Genomic DNA, 17,399 nt, shown 5'->3' with positions numbered 1-17,399 from the left:
CAGAGGGAAGACATACTTCCAGGTACCCTAAGAGTGCCTGCCATCGCGAAGTACCTACCTCACCTCGTACCCTTACGTCGCGTGAATACCTTTCTGTGAACCAGACCTCGCCAAATGGTCTCTCAGCTTCAAGTTTTTTACTTTCGGCGGTCGACAATAACTCATCACCAAATGCAAACGAGTGCGAGCGAGTACCGGCTGTGAGCCCAGAATGAAGAATAGAGTCGATTGCCATGCAGTTATTCTGCTAGGCCACTCCAAGCCAAATTCATAACAGCAGTCTTTCCCAATGTCTGAGCAAAGTAGCCAGTCCCGACCCTTTTAATTGACCTCCTTGGCTCGCCATCGTTGCGTTGCCATGAATAAACAGAGAAAGCTAAAATCTTTTCCTCGGAATCATGCCTAATACCAATCCAGACCTACCGCCCACGTCTCCCAACCAACAGGAGAGGGCATCCCGACTCCAGAGCTTCCCCCTTTCTCTACCAACAACCATGAGATGATTTAACCCCACAATCGCACGTAGTGTCTTCCACGCACTCCCGAGTTCCGGTAATTGAGGAAGTCTTGCCAGACCACACTGAGTGACGAGAAGACGAAGGAAGGTGAGGCTGAACCGTCCAGACAATCGTTTGCCAAAGCGTTCTGGAGCGTTTTCGGTAACAAGGTGAAGAACAAAGTGAAAGCCATCCCGAATCCTGTATCGTGATATAGTCCAGAATGGCGTCTTTTGCAATACGCAGCAATGCAGCCTCCTATGAAAAGGTAGCCATGTATTGCAGAACCCGTAGGCATGCCCCAATAGCCCAGTTCTTGCCGTGCCTCCTCTACACTGTAGTGGCGGGGCTGACACTTGACGAAGCACAAGATACCTCGCAAATCCTCGCCAGTAAGCCTTTGCGCTTCGAGCAGTCGATGCAGTCCAGCTTCAAGTCGTTATCGCACGTTTCAACATCTCATCATCATTTAGTCCATCGTCCAGTCAAGGCCGATGCCCCTACGCTGCATGCAATAACTCCATCTCGGTGTGCGCTGGTCGAACGATAGGCTTGCAGCCGAGATAAGTCGAGAACGATCCACGAGTGCGCTGAGTTCCTGGACAAGTCCTCGACTGGCTCAATCCAGTTTGGCCATCATGTCGGCCTTTGGAATCGGAGTAAAGTTATCAATGTCCAAGCCTCTTCCTGCGAGTACGGGCTTGATGTGCGCAGGCACCAACTGGTGGTTCAGGTTCGGGGCAATCGATAGTTCTAGCAAAGTTGTTAGACATTACGAAGCGGTCATATTCGGAGTACAACACTTACCATGGCGAGTGAAGTCGAAGAGAGGTGGCAGATCCCGAATCTCGCCGCTCTGATGACGAGAGTCGGGCAGTCTCGTGCTCGGGTCTCTCAGCTCATCAAAGAAGGGATGAACCATGGCTTCCACCGCTGCTTGTCTCTCGGTAGGAGTGTACTCAAGAAGGCGCGCGATCAAGTCAATGGCGTTCGCATCAGCCTTCCTAAAGACCTTAGCGAAAGGATGCGGCTTGATCTGTGGGAATTTGTGCTCCATGTAGTTAGGGTTCATGGTGCGAATCTGCTCTCGTGTTGGCGTGCCCAGGACCTTGATGATCTCGACTAATTGATCAATGCCTGACTCTCCAGGGAATAGAGGTTGTCCGAGCATCAGTTCTGCCATAACACAACCGGTAGACCATACGTCTGTCATATATTGTTAGCATTGGGGGTCGTCCACGGTGTCAATGAGCTCACCAATCTTGGTAGTGTAGTTTGTGGCACCAAAAATCAATTCTGGTGCACGGTAGTATCGAGAGCAGATATACGACACATTTGGCTCGTTCTCGACCAAGATCTTGGCGCTACCGAAATCGCAAAGCTTCAAGATGCCTGAGGTAGGGTCAAGGAGAAGGTTTTGAGGCTTGATATCACGATGGCAAATGCCTTGCGAATGGATGTAGGCGAGAGCGCGGAAGAGCTGGTAGATGTAAAGCTTTACCTCGAGAATGGGCATTGTCGTCTTCATCTTGTTGAAGAAGCGGGACGCACGGTAAACGGTCTCGGGTACGAATTCCTGGACAAGGTTGAGGTACACCTCATCTTTCTGTGTCGTGTCAGCATGTATTCGGGTTCGGGCATAGGGCGATGCTTACGCGTTCGCCGTTGGAGTAGTAAAAGGCCTTCAGCTGTACGATGTTGGGATGCCGGACAATCCGCATGATCTGCAGTTCACGGTTCTTTGGAAAAGTCAGCATGCCGTAGCGAAACAAGGCCAGTGGCTATGAGGGCGGACCTTGAACCTCTTGTCCTGGAGGACACGCTTGATAGCCGCATCTTCTCCTGAGGGCGAGAGCTTGGTTTGGAAGACGACACCAAAAGAGCCGTTGCCGACAATCTTGCATTGCGTGTACTGGAGATCTCTTGTCTCTCCAGTGATCCCGTCCTGGACCTTTTCGCGAATAACCTCTGGCGGTCGCGTTAGTATGGCAGTGTAAGAAATTGATTTCCAGCTAGCTGTTTAGCTTACCTCCCATTCTGAGAGTGTTGAAGGCGGCGGGGCGGTTCTGCGCCATGGCTCGGAAGGTGTTGTCAGCACGGCAAAGCCCTGCTATTGTTGGCCGATGTTGGGCGAGTTGAGATCGAGAGGAGTGAGGGGTAACGGATCCGAGACTCGAAGACGGGCCGTGATGGGCAGCGGAGGACGAGAACTATGCTTCGCTGGCGTGGAATTCGGGCAAGGGTGATTGCACGAGAGTAAAGTAGGGAGCCGACGAACCAATCGCTTGTTTCGAGAGCCAAAGAAATGGATGGTCGCGAGGCAGGTTGTAATTGAGAGCGGCGCCGGTAGCGGATTCGCGTCGGGGGTCGGTTCAGTCTTGCCCGCGAAGGAAATTCTGGATTTGTTTCAGAGTCGACGTTGGCAATCTCCAAGGAGCTGGTGGTTTGGTTGATTAGCAGGCCGTCTGGCAGTGTGAGATTTGAACAAGTTGATCGTGATTGATAGGTTGACGATGAGCAGGGTATGGAGCGTGTTGTGCGACGAGCAGTGATGAGCGAGGATGACGGACGGACGGTCGAGGGGTGCGGGGTGGGGAGGTATTTTGACAGGGAGAAGGAGAAAATGGCAGGGCAGGGGAATATGAATGATGGCGACGATGCAAGGTGAATGGTGGCAAGGCGAGGAGCAGAAGAAGCGGAAGTATTGGAAAAGGTAAGGTAGCAGCCAGAGGAGGAAGAGGAGGGCAGAGCAAGCCAGGACAGGACAAGTTTAGGACAAGACAGAGAGGATAAGAGGGGGTGGGCAGTGTTGTGTGTATATGCGCTGCGCTATGCATGCAGCACGCAGTGAGGTGATTTTTCGCTCAGGCAGAGGGGAAAATGCCAGGTACGTGCAGGCTGGTAGTGCGAGCGAGGCAGCTACCTTACCTAGAAACACCTTGGGCGGGAAATAATGTCACCACACAGCAAAGACCACTTCTCTTGCGTGTAGGTGAGCTGCTGATGACGGGCCGAGAAACAGGGCAAGATTCGGCGGATTGCGGTCCAGCGTTGTGGAAGCGAGTGGTAAAGAAGGGGGAAGGGGACTGGGAAGGGGGAATGTGGTGATGACGGAACAGCACGTCGCTGAGGGGCAGGGCATGCGGACCAAGCAAGCAAGCTCAAGGAGGATGATGATGTTTCTGCCTCACGGGACACGAAGTGATAGGAATTGGATGGGGGAGGGCTAGCTAGAAGGAGAAAGGCAAGAATTACTTACGATGACTGGAAATTGTCGATGAAGGCGGGATTGTAGGAAGACAAGAAGATGGCAGATTGAACCTTTCTCCTCTCGTGGTGCTCTCAGAGTAGTTGCGGCCGGCGGCTACAGGCAAGGTGCGTTGCGAGAGAGAGAAAATGGAGCAGAGGCGATGACTGCCCTGGGGAGCTTTGGTTTGCTGGGGTGGGTGGTGTGCGGGTGCGGGTGCGGGTGCGGTGCGGATGGGCAGACGGGAGACAGTGCTTCTTCGGGCGGCGAAGAAGGATCGTGAGATTTGGAACCGAAGTGGTTTCGAGGACAGATGGGTGTAATGGCTGGGTAGCTGAGGGGGGAAGCTTTGCGTGGAGGTATCTGTATACTGGAGACGGCGAAAGTCGAGGCGAAATGCCAGTTGAAGGTGAGAAGAGGAAGAGCAATGCACGGGGGGTGGGGAGGTTTGGTGAAGTTCAGGTTGGGTACCCAAGAGGTGGGAGAAAGAGGATGTTGTCACGCCGTTTAGAGAAACGCGAGGTGGGTTGGTTGGTGGGAAGGAGTGGTCGGTGGTGGAGACGTGGATGGAGTACGGAGTAGGCAAGGTAAGGTAAGGAAGGCACGGTAGGGGAGAGGTAGGGAGGTACTTTGAAAGAGGGGCAGCCCGCAGCCCGCAGCCCGGGGGGTGGATTGTGCGTCTTGTTCTTTGGTCTTTGCCTTTTGGGCTCGAGGCCTCGCGGACCACACGGCAGGGCAGACTAGCGCGCGCAGCTGGACGAGGAATGACGGAGTGCGTCCCAAGTCCAGTGACTGGGACAAGGGGGGGGGGGTGACCTACCTACCTACCTACCATGCTTTCTTACCTGGGCGCCTGGGCCTTGGGGTGCTGAGATACAGTCTGAAGGGGAGGGAAAATCAATAAAACACAGCACAACTAAATAAAAATGCACCAGAAAATGCATAGGCCAAATGAATTGAAGACATCATCGTCGTCCAAGGCAAGGTACCTAGTTAAGTAGCTTACCTCATCGTTGCTACTTGCCGCGGCTAGTATGACTCTGCCAGAATACGACAACGCCATCACCTTTGTATTCGACAATTCTCCTTATCCTACTATCAAGTCATGTACGTACAATTAAGGTAGACGCCCCTCAAGATAAATCTTACACGGACTCTGTTTCTCGGACTTCCTTCTCTTCATCCGCCTTCTTCGCGATGCCATCATCGCCAAATTGTCTGCCTGGTGCCTGAGTTGCCCACAATCCTGGGGGTGAACAGAGCACGGGCTCGACATTATTTAGTGTCAACTGTGATAGTTTGAAAGAAGGTAAGCAGGCAAGTAACTGGAGGAACTTCAGACTTGTCAACTCTATGGACTGCTTGACTGCTTCCTCAAGGTTGTAAGGCCTGTATCATAAAGTGACTGACACGATGAAGCGGCTCCCGGAAGTGGCAATAAGAGGCCCCAGCCTGATCACCTAAACCACAATCGAGATTGAGCATTAACCCGAATAGACAGTAAGATGGCGAAGACCACATCCCCGTCCATACAGAATGGGAACTACATTGTTAGTCAAATCAAGTGATGTAGTCCAGGGCATGTCGCCGAGAACGTGAGGGTACGATTCTCGAAGGAGCAGGCCACGCGGGGTCAAGAGAGGGGCGGCGGAGGTCTCCAGGATATCAAGCAAGGTAGGCCGGCGTGCGGCGTGCCGTGCTCAAGGTGCCGGAGAGTAGCTCAAGGTTGCGTGCGGTTCGGACAGAGTGTTGTTTGAACCACAGTACTTCAATACTGAAGAGCTTTCAAACTTTGGCACTGGGGGTTGTTGCGTTGCAGTGCCAGATGGTATGGTTTTGTCGAGTCTCGACTCAAGTCAAACCTTGAGATGATCAACGGCACGCTGCTTTTGCTCGAGGCAGGTTGGAGACAACTGAGCCAGACAAGGTCGGGCAGTAGGTAACCCAGGCACTTTGTTAGAACTAACATCGTTGCCCTACTTTGCCAATGATTGTAAGCTCGGAGTAGGCCAAGCAAGCAGTGATGAGCAACCTGCAATGAACGAGCTTTGGTCAGAAGATACAGCATATAGGCGCCCAGGAAAATCACGAGATAGAATCCAAGTTAACATGGAGTTCAAAGTGCCTTACCTATGGTACCTGATCCTGGAACTTGATCGACCGAGAGTGCCGCTAAATAGTAAACAGTGAGCAGAGTCATCAACTCAAGTCAATAAATTGGCCCGCCCACAACGGGTAAAGAGCAGATCAAATGAATGCTCCTTCCTTCGTGCTGTGTGCATCTCGGCACACTTATCGAGTCTAACTTATTACACAGTCCCTGGAGGTAGAGTCCAGAGACAGTCCAGGCTGAGTCCAGAGCTCTGGTGAAGTGGGGACCGAGCACCGGCGGGACACGCAGTTCGAATGGTTCCAGGTTAGCCTTTCATTGTCGTCCCCTCGTCGTCTCCAGACAAGGACCCGCTGCACCAGGCTTGCTCATGTGCTCATTTTGAGACGGGGAGGCAGGCGCTAAAACTCGGCAAGCGGAAGTCAAAAACCCAATGGATGTGCACCTCCCTGTTTGCTCCTGTCAACCGGGCCTGCCTCAGTATGTACCTGTGCTGTTTCCCACCTGCCCAGGTCTTGCCAATTACGAGCATTTGGATACGTACTCTTCTGTCTTATTCTTCTCAATGGAAGCTACCACCTTACAGATTACCTACCTCAAGTACACATGTGCCTTCCGTCATGGTAAGGTAGGTGGCACAGTAGATACCACGGCCTTTCACTCGTTCTGCCTTAGTTGATTTTATACCTTCAAGTACTCTGTACCCGATGTGGTCAGCAAGTACCTGAGGTAAGGTAGGCACGCACGCAGGCACATGAGGTAGTATGCATCTGCGTGCCTACCTGAAGAGAAACTTGGGTTCGGACTGGGTCTCCCATTTGTAAACTCCGTAGACAAAGTGGGAAGAGTAAAGAAAAGAATCGACTTGTCACGAACCTTTCCAACACATTCATGATAATCTAGTTGTAGTTACAGCATCTCGAGAGAACATTCGGTGCGGCTTTTGCAGGCAGGCAAGCCCGAGTGGTTGAGGATAAAAACCCAAGGAACCTTCTACTTACCTACCTTACTTACTTTTCTTACCTAATAGGCTGGTAGTTTCTTCGAGACGCCGTCGGACTGTCAGTAAGGTAAGGAGGGGTACCTTTAGGTAGTAGCAACTGCCCCTGCCTCCCCTTAGTACTACCTTGCCTGTCTTGCCTTGCTTGCCTACGAATACTTCCTTGACATCTACCGTTGAGATGGATGCTGAAGCAGCCAACTCCCTTTCACCTCCATTATCACCCATAACACTTCCATCATGTACGTGCCAGAACCCCCTCTTTTCCCAGCCCTCGTAGATTGCTCATCCCACATACGCTGCCGTACCTTGGACCAAAACGGGCCGTGTCCACTAATCCGCTGTCATTCGCTAGGGTACTGCCGGGTACCTTTGGCCAGCTGACCTGCTGGGTCTTCTACGTGTATCATCCTAGTACACGACGCGCGACAAGTCGATGTGATTAAGGCACGCACTACCTTAGCATCTTGCGTAGCCGGCTACCAATGCGCCTCAGGACCGACCTGCTGAGCGGCCCCGATTCTGCAGGGTCCAATAGGCACTCGCACGGTTCTTCCAACCCGACTTCAATTTCTTCCGCGGCCCGCCATAGTCCCAATGGCCCTGCCCGCCTCCTGGACGCCGCACGAGATGTTTTGATCGTTGCCTTGAAGATTCAATGTTCACTGTGAATCGACTAGATTTCCCAATAAGACAGAGAACAATAGACCCTTCCGGGTCAGCCATGCGTGGAAACGACATGGCGCCTTCGACTCGGCTGGACTCGCACTGACAGCGACACTCCCAATCCGGAAGATCAATATAGTGTCAAGGCAATCGCAGAATCTTGCAGTTCATAGTCGCCACATCCGACAACCGATGGAGGTTTGGCTACCTGCAGGAGGGCAGGCTCATCTACACACCACCTTGCGAATTGTTCTCTCTACATCTCAAGCAGCTTGACGGCCAATTTGGCGACAGCTAGTTGCCAGCAACATGTCCAGCGACTCCAGGAATCTAGCCTGTGGATGGCTTGGATTTGCAGAGCCCCCTGTTCACGCGGCGCTGTGGGTGGACAAAGAGTTTTCACATCATGCTTTCTTTTATATTGGGATTCGCCCGCCGCATATTTTCTGCACTCGAATGGGGTCCAGGACGCTCCGGTCGTTTCTGACAGTCTGTTCGGCCGTCTGGACATGCAAGAGCAGGGATGCAGTCACTGGGTTGAACCTCGCCGAGCTACGATGAGTAGCGGACGGCTGGGTTGATGGGAAGGGATAGAGCTGGTACTAATCAATGGTCAGAGCTTCCGTGGCTTGCGGTTTGCGGCTTGCCTTGGTGCGTGCCCTGCTGCGGGCGGCCAACAGCAAAGAAGGGGTGAGAGAAAAGGGGAAAGCAAAGGGATTTTGCGCATCTCGCCGTCCATGGGATAGGCAAAGAGTCTCAGGGAAACCCAGATGTGGACTTTTGGAACTCTCTCCCTCTCTCTCAAAAGTCCACGGAAACTCTGCATTTGTTGTGGCTCTGGGTTCCTGTGCTGCTGGATCCTCCCACTCCTCCTTGGACATTGCCATGTCCCCCCTAGGGCCCCAACCCCGCCAAAGAGACTTGTCTGAAAGGTCCTATGACGACGTTCCCATGTGTGGAGGAAACGGCCAAGTGCGGGGCAGTGAGCCCAGCAAGAGTCGTGGTTGTGGCTCGCGTCTCGTTGAGGAGGGGCCGAGAGGGTGGAGCCTGGAGCTCGCGAATGTGAAGTTGGTGTTTCTCCAGGACCACAAAGTCGTTTACGAAGTACCGCAGCAACACTACATTAGCAAGACGGACCAAGTACAGTACAGTAGTTGATGGAGGCACAGCATGACACCAATTCCCATGAGCGGATGCTCTTTGTTAACAACCAAGTGGAGTCGTCGCGCGAATCGGTTGCCATTGCCCAGGTCCGTCAACCCTTGGCGTGACAGCAGAGTAGGATCTGCCTTCTGGTTCTGTGTCTTCCCTTGCCGCAATCGAGATGTGAGAGCCGCTAGGTAGGCCTCGCAAGCGACGTTGCCAGCTACGAGTCAACGATGAAGTTGAACGACAACGACAGCCAAGATGACCACACTGGATTGACAATGGTTGAATTTGCACCGAGTACAGGGGCCATCAAAGCCATTGACTTTGCATGGGCATGGCTTTCATTCGTCCGACTACTTGGTGGTTGCGCAGTCGAGCCAACACAGATTTGGTTTCGTCCAACGTCTATCTGATTGTCGCGAGGACATCGGCATTAGTGCGCTACGGCTGCAAGCCACCACAACCATCTGGGTGAGCAGATGCGCTGTCACCTCTTTAGCATCCGATCATGTCAAGCGGACAACTACAGTTGGATGTGTTATTTACTGACGATGCTTACAACGATGCAGCAATTAATGACAGCTGGTCTATTTGCGAATGCCTCATGTTGATGAGAGACTCCTACGTCATTGCACGGTCCAAGCTCCTGGTCCTTGTTTGGGGCTTGGGCTTCAATAAGGTACCTAGAACGTGCGCCCAAAGTTTGCAGCAGCATAATAACAAAAGCAGTACGGAGTACGAAGTACTAACTAAGGTACTGAGAGTCGAGAAAGGAGCACTCCGTACTGGATACTGGATGGGCAAGCTTGTTGAATCATGCAGCCTTGAAGCGCATGGATTCTTGAGCCTCTTGACCAACATCCTGGATCCAGCAAGCAACGGCGGGTCTATTTTTTCGGCTGGTCTGCCTTTCTGGTAACTTGGAAGCAACTTGGGTGCTTGGGAATTGTGATTTGGTGGTTACGACTCGCTGGCGCCTTTCCGGGACTCCAGCAAGAGGCCTGCGATTTGTTCTCGTCACGCCGTCACTTTGGCTCAAGGGCCCTTGTCCACGTGCTCCATATAATCGCGTGTTGCTGCCATGCTGTATCCGTACCCTGTAGGGCAGGTTCGACGATGGATCATTACCTAAGCTTTCGATGCATGTGACATGCTTCCATTCACCTCGTCACCTTAGGTACGGAGTGCTAGACAGGCCGGCCGCCAGCAGCGGACTGTCTGTCATCCAATGGCAGTCCAGGGCCAAAGCTCAACGGCGGGAAGGAGGGGCTCGCAAACACAAAATACCTGCCTTCCTATGGATGCAAAACTTATGAGGAAGGAATGGAACCTAAGGGACTCTGGAAAGACAAAAACACACATCACAGCCCACGAGCAAGCCTGTCCGTACATACTCCGTACCTTACCATGCTATACGGAGAGAGATATCCCTTCGCTAACTTGCAGACTGCGGGCTTGCACCCCCATCACCTCAGGTGCAGTGGGCTGGCTGGGCCCCTTGTGGAGGAAAGAGGAGCGGAGCGTGGTGGGCTGTGGGAACTATTAGCAAAGGCACTTCTCTACCTGAACCCGTCCTGCGCCGCAGCCCCCCCAGGGTTCGGTCTGTCTTTTTCTGGATACAAACAGGTCTCATGACCTTTCTCATGCGACGCTAATGATGGATTTTAGGTTCACCTGGACCACCAGAGGTCAGCAGCATCTGATCATTTTTTTTATCCTTTGCCTGGCACTCTAGGCGCATCCAGGGCTCCAGCTCATGTTCCTACTCCTGCTCCTGAGCTGCTCCTCTTTGCTGGGTATTCCCCCCGCCCCGGTGTCGATAGTCATGTTATTCAGTCCGGCCGTTCTAGCGAGGCGAGCTCAACACGACCAGCCGCAAGGGGCATTTCCCCGTGGATCGTGGCAGGTGTCATTGGCAACCACGGCCGAACAGGAGCTGTATCCGTACCGTACCGTACCGTACCACGCAACGAGGAGCCTCAATGATCAGGGGACACATCTAGACCGGCCGGCACGCACGCAGCTTCCCAGGATTCAGGAAAAGGAAGCTAGACATTGTGAACCCAACCATGCGGGCAGCGGCTCACTGTGAGACTTCAAAGTTCTCACAACTACACACACCACCCAGAGGTCGGCTAAAGGCACCTAGGCTCTTGTTACCACCTCGGCCATTGAGACTTTACTTTGAACAAACCCAGCACAGGTTGTCAACGTCGTCAGCTTCCTTCGCCAAGGGGTTCGTGTGTTTGAAGCTCAGCTCCTCTTCGAGTCTCAATCAGCTCACTGCACCGTCTCCAAAGAGGACCTGAGATTCGACCAAAGTCTGCTACGGCAACCGAGATTCATCCATGCGCCTAGCTATTGTTCTTCGTCATCGAACGCGCAGCCTCCCATCCAGCAATGTCCACCACCCACCCACCACATGTACGCATACCTCTCACACCAACGGTGACCCTCTTCCGTCCCGGCATCCAGTCTGCAGCTCGGTGCCCTGTCGCTGCCGAAATGAAACCTCCGAAGGAACGGGCGACGCGGGCATACGGACCAGTGACCACACGATTGACAAACGCGGACGGAGGGAATTTTAGCCTCACATAAGCCGCAATGTGCCATAAAGTTCGCGCAGTCTTCTCTCTCTGTCGCTCGCCCTGAAGGCTTTTCGGGCTGACAGCGTCAATTCTACGACGTACCTCGCCATTGCCAGTCAAGTATGCCAGCCAGTCCTGGCACACTCCTCTCAGGAATCGCGACGTACCTTGTCTCTCCGCTGGCCTAGCCTTCAATACGGCATGAAGCACCATATTGAAAAGCTGTGGGCTGGCCTGACTAATCCCCGCCTTCTCAGTCGCTGTAGTTCGTTGGCTTGTCCCTGCAGCCGTGTCGTCGCCGCCCGGATTGGTCGGCCGATCTGGCCAATATTATCGCCCGCCTCCGTCGAGAGAATCCGCCCCTACGGTGCGTTATTAACTGGCAACCACGAGCTCCCGTCGTCCTCAAAGTCACATTCGGGTTCGCAGCGACTGGCTGATCATCATTCGGCTACCATGGCTGGCCCGCCACCGACGCCGACTCGACCTTTGCGTTGGGTTGCCTATTTATCTCATACGTTCGATCCGATGCCCTTTCCCGACCACGTGAGCCTCAAGGTTTGGATTGACTACTGCGTCCGCGTCTGCGTCTGCGTCCCTGGAAGCACACAGCTTCAATATACGGCAGTAGAGAGGCGCGCGCTGGGTCACAGACTTGTTTGACTTGCATTCAATGTCCTGCAGGCCATCTTTGGGGGAGAGGGGGTTCCATTCCTGTTGGTTGAGGCGCACAGACAGAGCTTGTAGTTGGACTAAGACGTGTGCGAGTTCCCATGTCGGCCCCCCTGCCACGCATCCGTTGACTGGCCTGCCAGGCCCTCTCTGAATTCCTGAGCCGAGCGGTAATGCACTACATCTCGTCACCGCATCCCTTTCGCAACAGCCGCATGGCTTCCAGGCTTCCTGGCCATAGTGTAGCATTTCAACCATCCCGCCGCCAACCTACTTAGCCTCCATCGGGAAGGGCCAGGGGCATGGGTTGAAGACGTTGCTCATGGGATGGCGCACTCAACGGACGGCAAGCGGTCCATGAAAGCCGCTCGTCGTTCGCGTGGCTGAACTCCAACGTGGCATTCTGCCGTAAAACTCAGAATTCCGATGAAACCCTTCCAAATTACCCGTTGGAGAAAGAAAAGATATGTGACAAAAGAGAAGGACGTCGATACTACAGAGTTACAGGTATTGCAACTCAACAGGCTTCTGGCCTACGCTTGCTATCTCCGGGCCAGGTACTGCGAAACTCGAAGACCGAAGCAACCGCGCAACGTACTTGTCCCGTCACACGGTCGATAGATGGTGGGTCCTCAAACACTCCAAAGGACAATGTTGCGCCATAGGATGGCCAGCCTACTGCAAGAAAAGAGGCATGCTGTCGTCCCGTGGGCGATGTTATTCCTGCCTCCTCTCGTCACACCCTTTCTCGGTTGCGAGTGGAGAGATCTCAGTACATCCCGACCCAACTGCAGAACAACAGACCCGGATTGCTAGCTAGTTGCCGCACAGACATGAACTTGGTCAAAGCAATTTTTGCGGCTCTCACCATTGGATGGATCGTCACCAGACCTCATCCCTCAACCATGGGTATGCCAAGTTGCAACGGCCGCCTGCAGCCGCAAGGGAAATCGCTGGGGTTGAGACCGCTTGGTGTGCCGAGTAGTCGAATCATGCCTGGTCTTTTCGACTTCTTACCCACAAATCCATGCCCGAATTATCATCGGTGAGGGCCCCGGGGAAGCATCAGAGACCCATCTCCAGCGGCCGGCTAGTTACCATGACTGCCCGTGCCAATGGATGGGTTACAAATACTGCCAAATGATCCGCCATTACAAACAGTACACCCAAAGATCCGATAACTTTCCTTTCGACACCATGTGACATGGGAACATTGACCTTGATAGGAGATACCATCATACCGGTAATCTCTGGATTCAGACATTCAGGATGCAGCTCAGCTTTGTGTCACTTTGAGGCGAAAGTCTTATAAATCTCGAGGCTGTCAGTGGCAAACAAATTCAAGGTAGCCAAACAGCGGCTCAAAAGTTGGCAAGTTTCGAGTCTTGGACTGTTTCAATACGCCTTGGGCTCGAATACTACCAACAATGGCGAGTTGCAAGTCCTAACTTGTGGCTGCACTAAGGTCTTGAGATCCCTCGACGTATCTCCGACGGCCACCGAGCATTTCGGTGTGTGTATCCTTGCAGAAAGCCCGGATCATTCGGCGGCTGTTGCTTTCTCACCGACCGCCGCTAGCAAGGTGTGCGAATGCGTAATCAGACGGAACGGTGCTATTCTGACAGCATGCGTCAGATGTAACTCTCTTGCAATTGTGCACGAGGCAGGACATGTTGCCGAGTGGGCCCTGCAATGCAACGGTCACTTTGATAACCTTTGATCTTTACAGAAGAAGAGCAAGTCGTCTCCAGGCTTTTGCCGGGCAGTGTCTTTGCTCGGCAAGATCGCCAACCAGACGCCCGTCTTAAATCCCACTTCGGTCAACTTTGCATGGGCATCTGTAAGTTTGCCTTGCCGTATCAGGTCCATGGTCTTCAGCCAGGTACGTGCATATTCACTATTGAAAATTCTATCATAACTGATGGTGGCCAAGATGTTGAGGATGTACACACCAACTCGACATTGTAGCAATGCAGCAACCTTCAACGCCTCATCATCTGACGGCGAGCCCAAGGCGCCTCCCTCTCTCTCATCTCGGATTGCCATCATCATTGACATGGGCTTGCGTATTACACGCACGAGGCCCGGCATTGGCTCGCATCGTACGACACATCGATGATCTTGTCCTTGACGAAGCATCTTGCAGAAACCCACCTGGTTTTGTTCGTGACAGATTCTCGGAGAGATCGCCAGTCCGGCCATGGGTCACAGCCAGCCAGCCCGCCACCGCAAGATCAGCTACCGGTCTGCTTGGGGAACATTTGAAGCAATCCATCTTCAATGGGTGCCTGCGAGTTGCTGTGCCTCACCTCTTTCGAGTGACCTGCATGCTGAGCTAAATCCGTATCACGACCCTCCAAAGTCAACCTTGCAACGGCACGCTACATGGATGATGGCGGCATGGTTGGTCTGCTCTGGTGTTAAGAGATGTTGTGCTGCAGAGCTTTGTGTCACAACCACAAAAATGTTTCATTCACCTGCATCATCGAGTTGCCTCGGACGCCTCGCTGCAGGACACCGTCAGCCTTTCCGGAAAGCAGCTGTAGCGGCCCGTCCAGATGGTCCCAGTGACTCGTACCAATGGCATCCTGTTTCACTCGATGTGAAATCTTCAACTCTTTCCTCCCAACGACCTCAATTGTTACTGTTCTCGAGAGACGACCAGGTCTTCGTTCCAGATTGATGGCCGGTTGTTTCTCTGCCAAACAACGGTGAGACCTCTGATGCGAGCGTCGTCAGGCGGGCCTTGCTTGTTGTTGCGATACATAGAGTAAAGATCAGCCCAGGTCGCTGGTCCGAGAGACGGAGAAGTCAGCTGGCGGCTCCTTTGTTTGAATGAGATCGTTCCACGGGCTTTGGGGACGCTCGTGTCGCCGCCATCGCCGCCTTCGAGCCGCGTTTTGTCGTGGCACCTCACAGCAAGCCTTCTCACGCACGCCGCCGGTCTAAGGGCGCATCTCCCGCCCAACAGGATCGGCAGGAGGCGGACCCTGGGTTCAAAGCAGCTTTTTTTTTTTGTCTCTCTCTGTCTCTCTTTCATCCGCCGATGACGGACGGGTTCTGCAGGCCCGGGAGCGCGAATAATACAAATTTGACAGCGCAACATGTTTCAACGCCTGCATGTCTGAACGCCAGAAAAATCTCTGTCGGTGCGCAAACGCTGACCGGCCTCTCACCGACGGGTTCTCGAGAGGGGTGGCGCGATGAGATTGTCGAAGAACCTTTTTTTTTTTTTTTTTCCTTTTCTCCGGCTTCCCAACAAAAATTTCTTTTTCAGTCTTTCTTCACCGCCTGATTGTTGACCGAATTTTTCGATTCTTCTGAACGAGACAACAGCCACCCGACCAAAGCCGTGCCACGGCGCAGGTACGGGAGAACTGATTTGCGGTGTTTCCAAGACAAGTGTCTGGCTAGAGTATTGATTAGAGTGTCCTTTTTTCTACTCATAGAAAGTCCGAAATTGTTCCAAAGCTTTGCTACATTGCTAGGATTCTACGAATTAGTCTGCGCTGTATATGCCGAATTGGATATAGCTCAGTGTCTCGTCGACGTATCTTGAGAAGGCGGACGCCCCCAAACACGCTCGACTCTCAAGCGGGAGCCAGGGGTCTGAAGTGGGCGTGGGGGGGCCAGGGACACTGATTCGGGCCGGCAGCCTTGCCCAACCCGTCCATGACCGGGAGTCGTCGGAGGTTTTCCTCGTCGACGGTTCACCTTCTTGTTCGGGCCGGCCCGCGGAGGGTCTGAGGCTTTTGGGTAGGTTTTCGATAAGCCCCTGCGGTGGTGCCCATTTCAGGGCCTCCGAGTGCCATTTACACGCCGGGCTCACGACTGAGGAGGGAAGCGTTGTGGAGCAGATAGTACGCTTCACTCCCGGGGTTGCGCTGTCCGTCTTCCGTGTAAGCGTCGGGGAGCTGTGAGGTGCTTTCCGGTTTGTTGGAATCCCCCTGGTCATCGAGATGTCGTGCGTTGACCATCGATGCTGTGAGCTCTTCCTATCTGGAGCCTTCCATAAGGGGAAGGTGAGGAATTTGGAACGATTTGATGGCTTTTATGTTTTTTTGGGTTTGCCTGGAGTGTAGTCCTCAATAAGGTATGAGCCACACCTTGAGATAGACCACGATACAGTTCCGTAGCACCATGTAGAGTCCTTTCCGATGAAAGAAATCAAGACATGATGTGGTTATAGAGAATTCTATGATCCCTCCACGCGTGACGCACCAGCTTTTTCAGGTGTTTTCCATCTCAAGGTTACGATACGTATGTTTATTGAATCCAACTAGGCGGTGGGCGAGATGGGGGTTCGATTATACTTTTATACTGGATACCATCCTCCTCAACACTCATGGACTGAGTCATTGCCTGCTCATCCGAGATACAAGCTTTCTGTCGGCTTGTCATGTTGGAAATAATTTGTCTCCTGTCATTCCTTGTTTGATTCATGGGAGTCATTGCGAACAGTAGCTGATTGCCAGTTCCGCTCCCTTTGGTACGTTTTGTTCTAAGCCCGATCCATTGTTGTCAGGGAGAACAGCTCGTGGGCACAACTGAAGTCATGAGCGTGTATCAACCCGTTTCGTCTTCTTCAACTCAACTTTGAGACTCGGTTTCCATCTGGAGCGCCGTCGCCGAAGCTGTAACTCCCTCCATGACGCCCCGCGCCATGACATATAGATATCCATAGGCTGCGTTTGCACATCTGGTTATAGTATCGGCGCTGTTGTGGTCAGAAGACGAACTTTAGGCAGATCTCCAGGCAGATCACAGCCTCGGAGTTAATGGGCACGTATAGCGAAGGGGGAGGCAATGTATCAGTCGTGGGATAACCATGGTTTCACCTAAATCGTTCAGTGTCGTATACTTCTAGCCGTTGATCATTCCTGAGGTAATCCATGGAAGAGAAGGGTAATTCGTAATGAGTTAAACTTTTACTCATATGACCCGGATCCAGGCTTTATTCCCTACTAGTTACTAACTCTAAAGCATAAAAGGCGAGACGGGCCTACCTTACACCGGAAATCGACGTGTGTCCAAACTGCGAGTTTGTCCTTCGCGGAGCAAGGTGTTATCATTGCGTGCTGATCTCTTCGTGATGTGACTGTCTACGCGGCGGGTAATTATGTGGAGAAAATGCCTCTGGAGAAGAACAAGAGGAGGGTTTTTATGATGTTGACTGCTCGATAGACATACTAGGCCCGGAGCTCTGCAGGCCGCTTTAGCTTTCAGTCATTACAGAAAATTACATGAAAAGGCGCGGAGACGTCTATCGCGGGACTTCTTTTACCACCAGGACGATTGGATTGTCGAGAGGTCGAAGTTCCAGACCGTGGGCAGCACCTTTTGTTTACTGCGTGGGCAACGGCCGACGCTCTTGTAGCGGTAAACTCATGATGTTTGATCAATGATAAAGACTATCTAGTAATCGCGGCATTCGCTTTCCCTTCGCTATTTGTGACCCAAATGGGATCCC

At 52.8% G+C, this 17,399-nt stretch overlaps 4 protein-coding genes across 4 annotated transcripts; 2 read left to right on the top strand and 2 right to left on the bottom strand.

The window, feature by feature from the left end:
* Positions 1-1,116: 1,116 nt before the first annotated feature.
* Positions 1,117-2,572, bottom strand: BDZ83DRAFT_747505 (kinase-like domain-containing protein; the record flags this gene model as incomplete). The annotated part of the gene is made up of 6 exons (XM_060513448.1): positions 1,117-1,250; positions 1,305-1,703; positions 1,755-2,103; positions 2,153-2,236; positions 2,293-2,465; positions 2,527-2,572. 6 exons carry the CDS (start codon positions 2,570-2,572, stop codon positions 1,117-1,119), a joined length of 1,185 nt encoding a protein of 394 aa, XP_060370340.1.
* Positions 2,573-8,962: 6,390 nt separating this feature from the next.
* BDZ83DRAFT_602251 (uncharacterized protein) lies at positions 8,963-9,755 on the top strand. The gene is made up of 2 exons (XM_060507153.1): positions 8,963-9,153; positions 9,229-9,755. The coding sequence occupies exon 2, from the start codon at positions 9,274-9,276 to the stop codon at positions 9,586-9,588; it is 315 nt and encodes a 104-aa protein (XP_060370339.1). The 5' UTR covers positions 8,963-9,153; positions 9,229-9,273; the 3' UTR covers positions 9,589-9,755.
* Positions 9,756-12,762: 3,007 nt separating this feature from the next.
* On the top strand, positions 12,763-14,268 carry BDZ83DRAFT_647054 (uncharacterized protein; the record flags this gene model as incomplete). Its single annotated transcript, XM_060510037.1, has 3 exons — positions 12,763-12,838; positions 13,659-13,811; positions 14,012-14,268. The coding sequence occupies 3 exons, from the start codon at positions 12,763-12,765 to the stop codon at positions 14,266-14,268; spliced, it is 486 nt and encodes a 161-aa protein (XP_060370338.1).
* Positions 14,269-15,231: 963 nt separating this feature from the next.
* On the bottom strand, positions 15,232-16,005 carry BDZ83DRAFT_400455 (uncharacterized protein). The gene has a single exon (XM_060502838.1). The coding sequence runs from the start codon at positions 15,882-15,884 to the stop codon at positions 15,429-15,431; it is 456 nt and encodes a 151-aa protein (XP_060370337.1). The 5' UTR covers positions 15,885-16,005; the 3' UTR covers positions 15,232-15,428.
* Positions 16,006-17,399: the final 1,394 nt, after the last annotated feature.

This window comes from Colletotrichum acutatum, assembly GCF_030867785.1.
Source record: "Colletotrichum acutatum strain CBS 112980 chromosome Unknown BDZ83scaffold_7, whole genome shotgun sequence".
NCBI classification, from domain to species: Eukaryota; Fungi; Ascomycota; class Sordariomycetes; order Glomerellales; family Glomerellaceae; genus Colletotrichum; species Colletotrichum acutatum.
This window is presented reverse-complemented; position numbering and strand designations above follow the sequence as displayed.

Excerpts from the sequence above, each read along its gene's own strand:
- BDZ83DRAFT_602251 (XM_060507153.1), top strand. The coding sequence starts at position 9,274 with ATGTTGATGAGAGACTCCTACGTCATTGCACGGTCCAAGCTCCTGGTC.
- BDZ83DRAFT_400455 (XM_060502838.1), bottom strand. The coding sequence starts at position 15,884 with ATGACCAGGGGGATTCCAACAAACCGGAAAGCACCTCACAGCTCCCCG.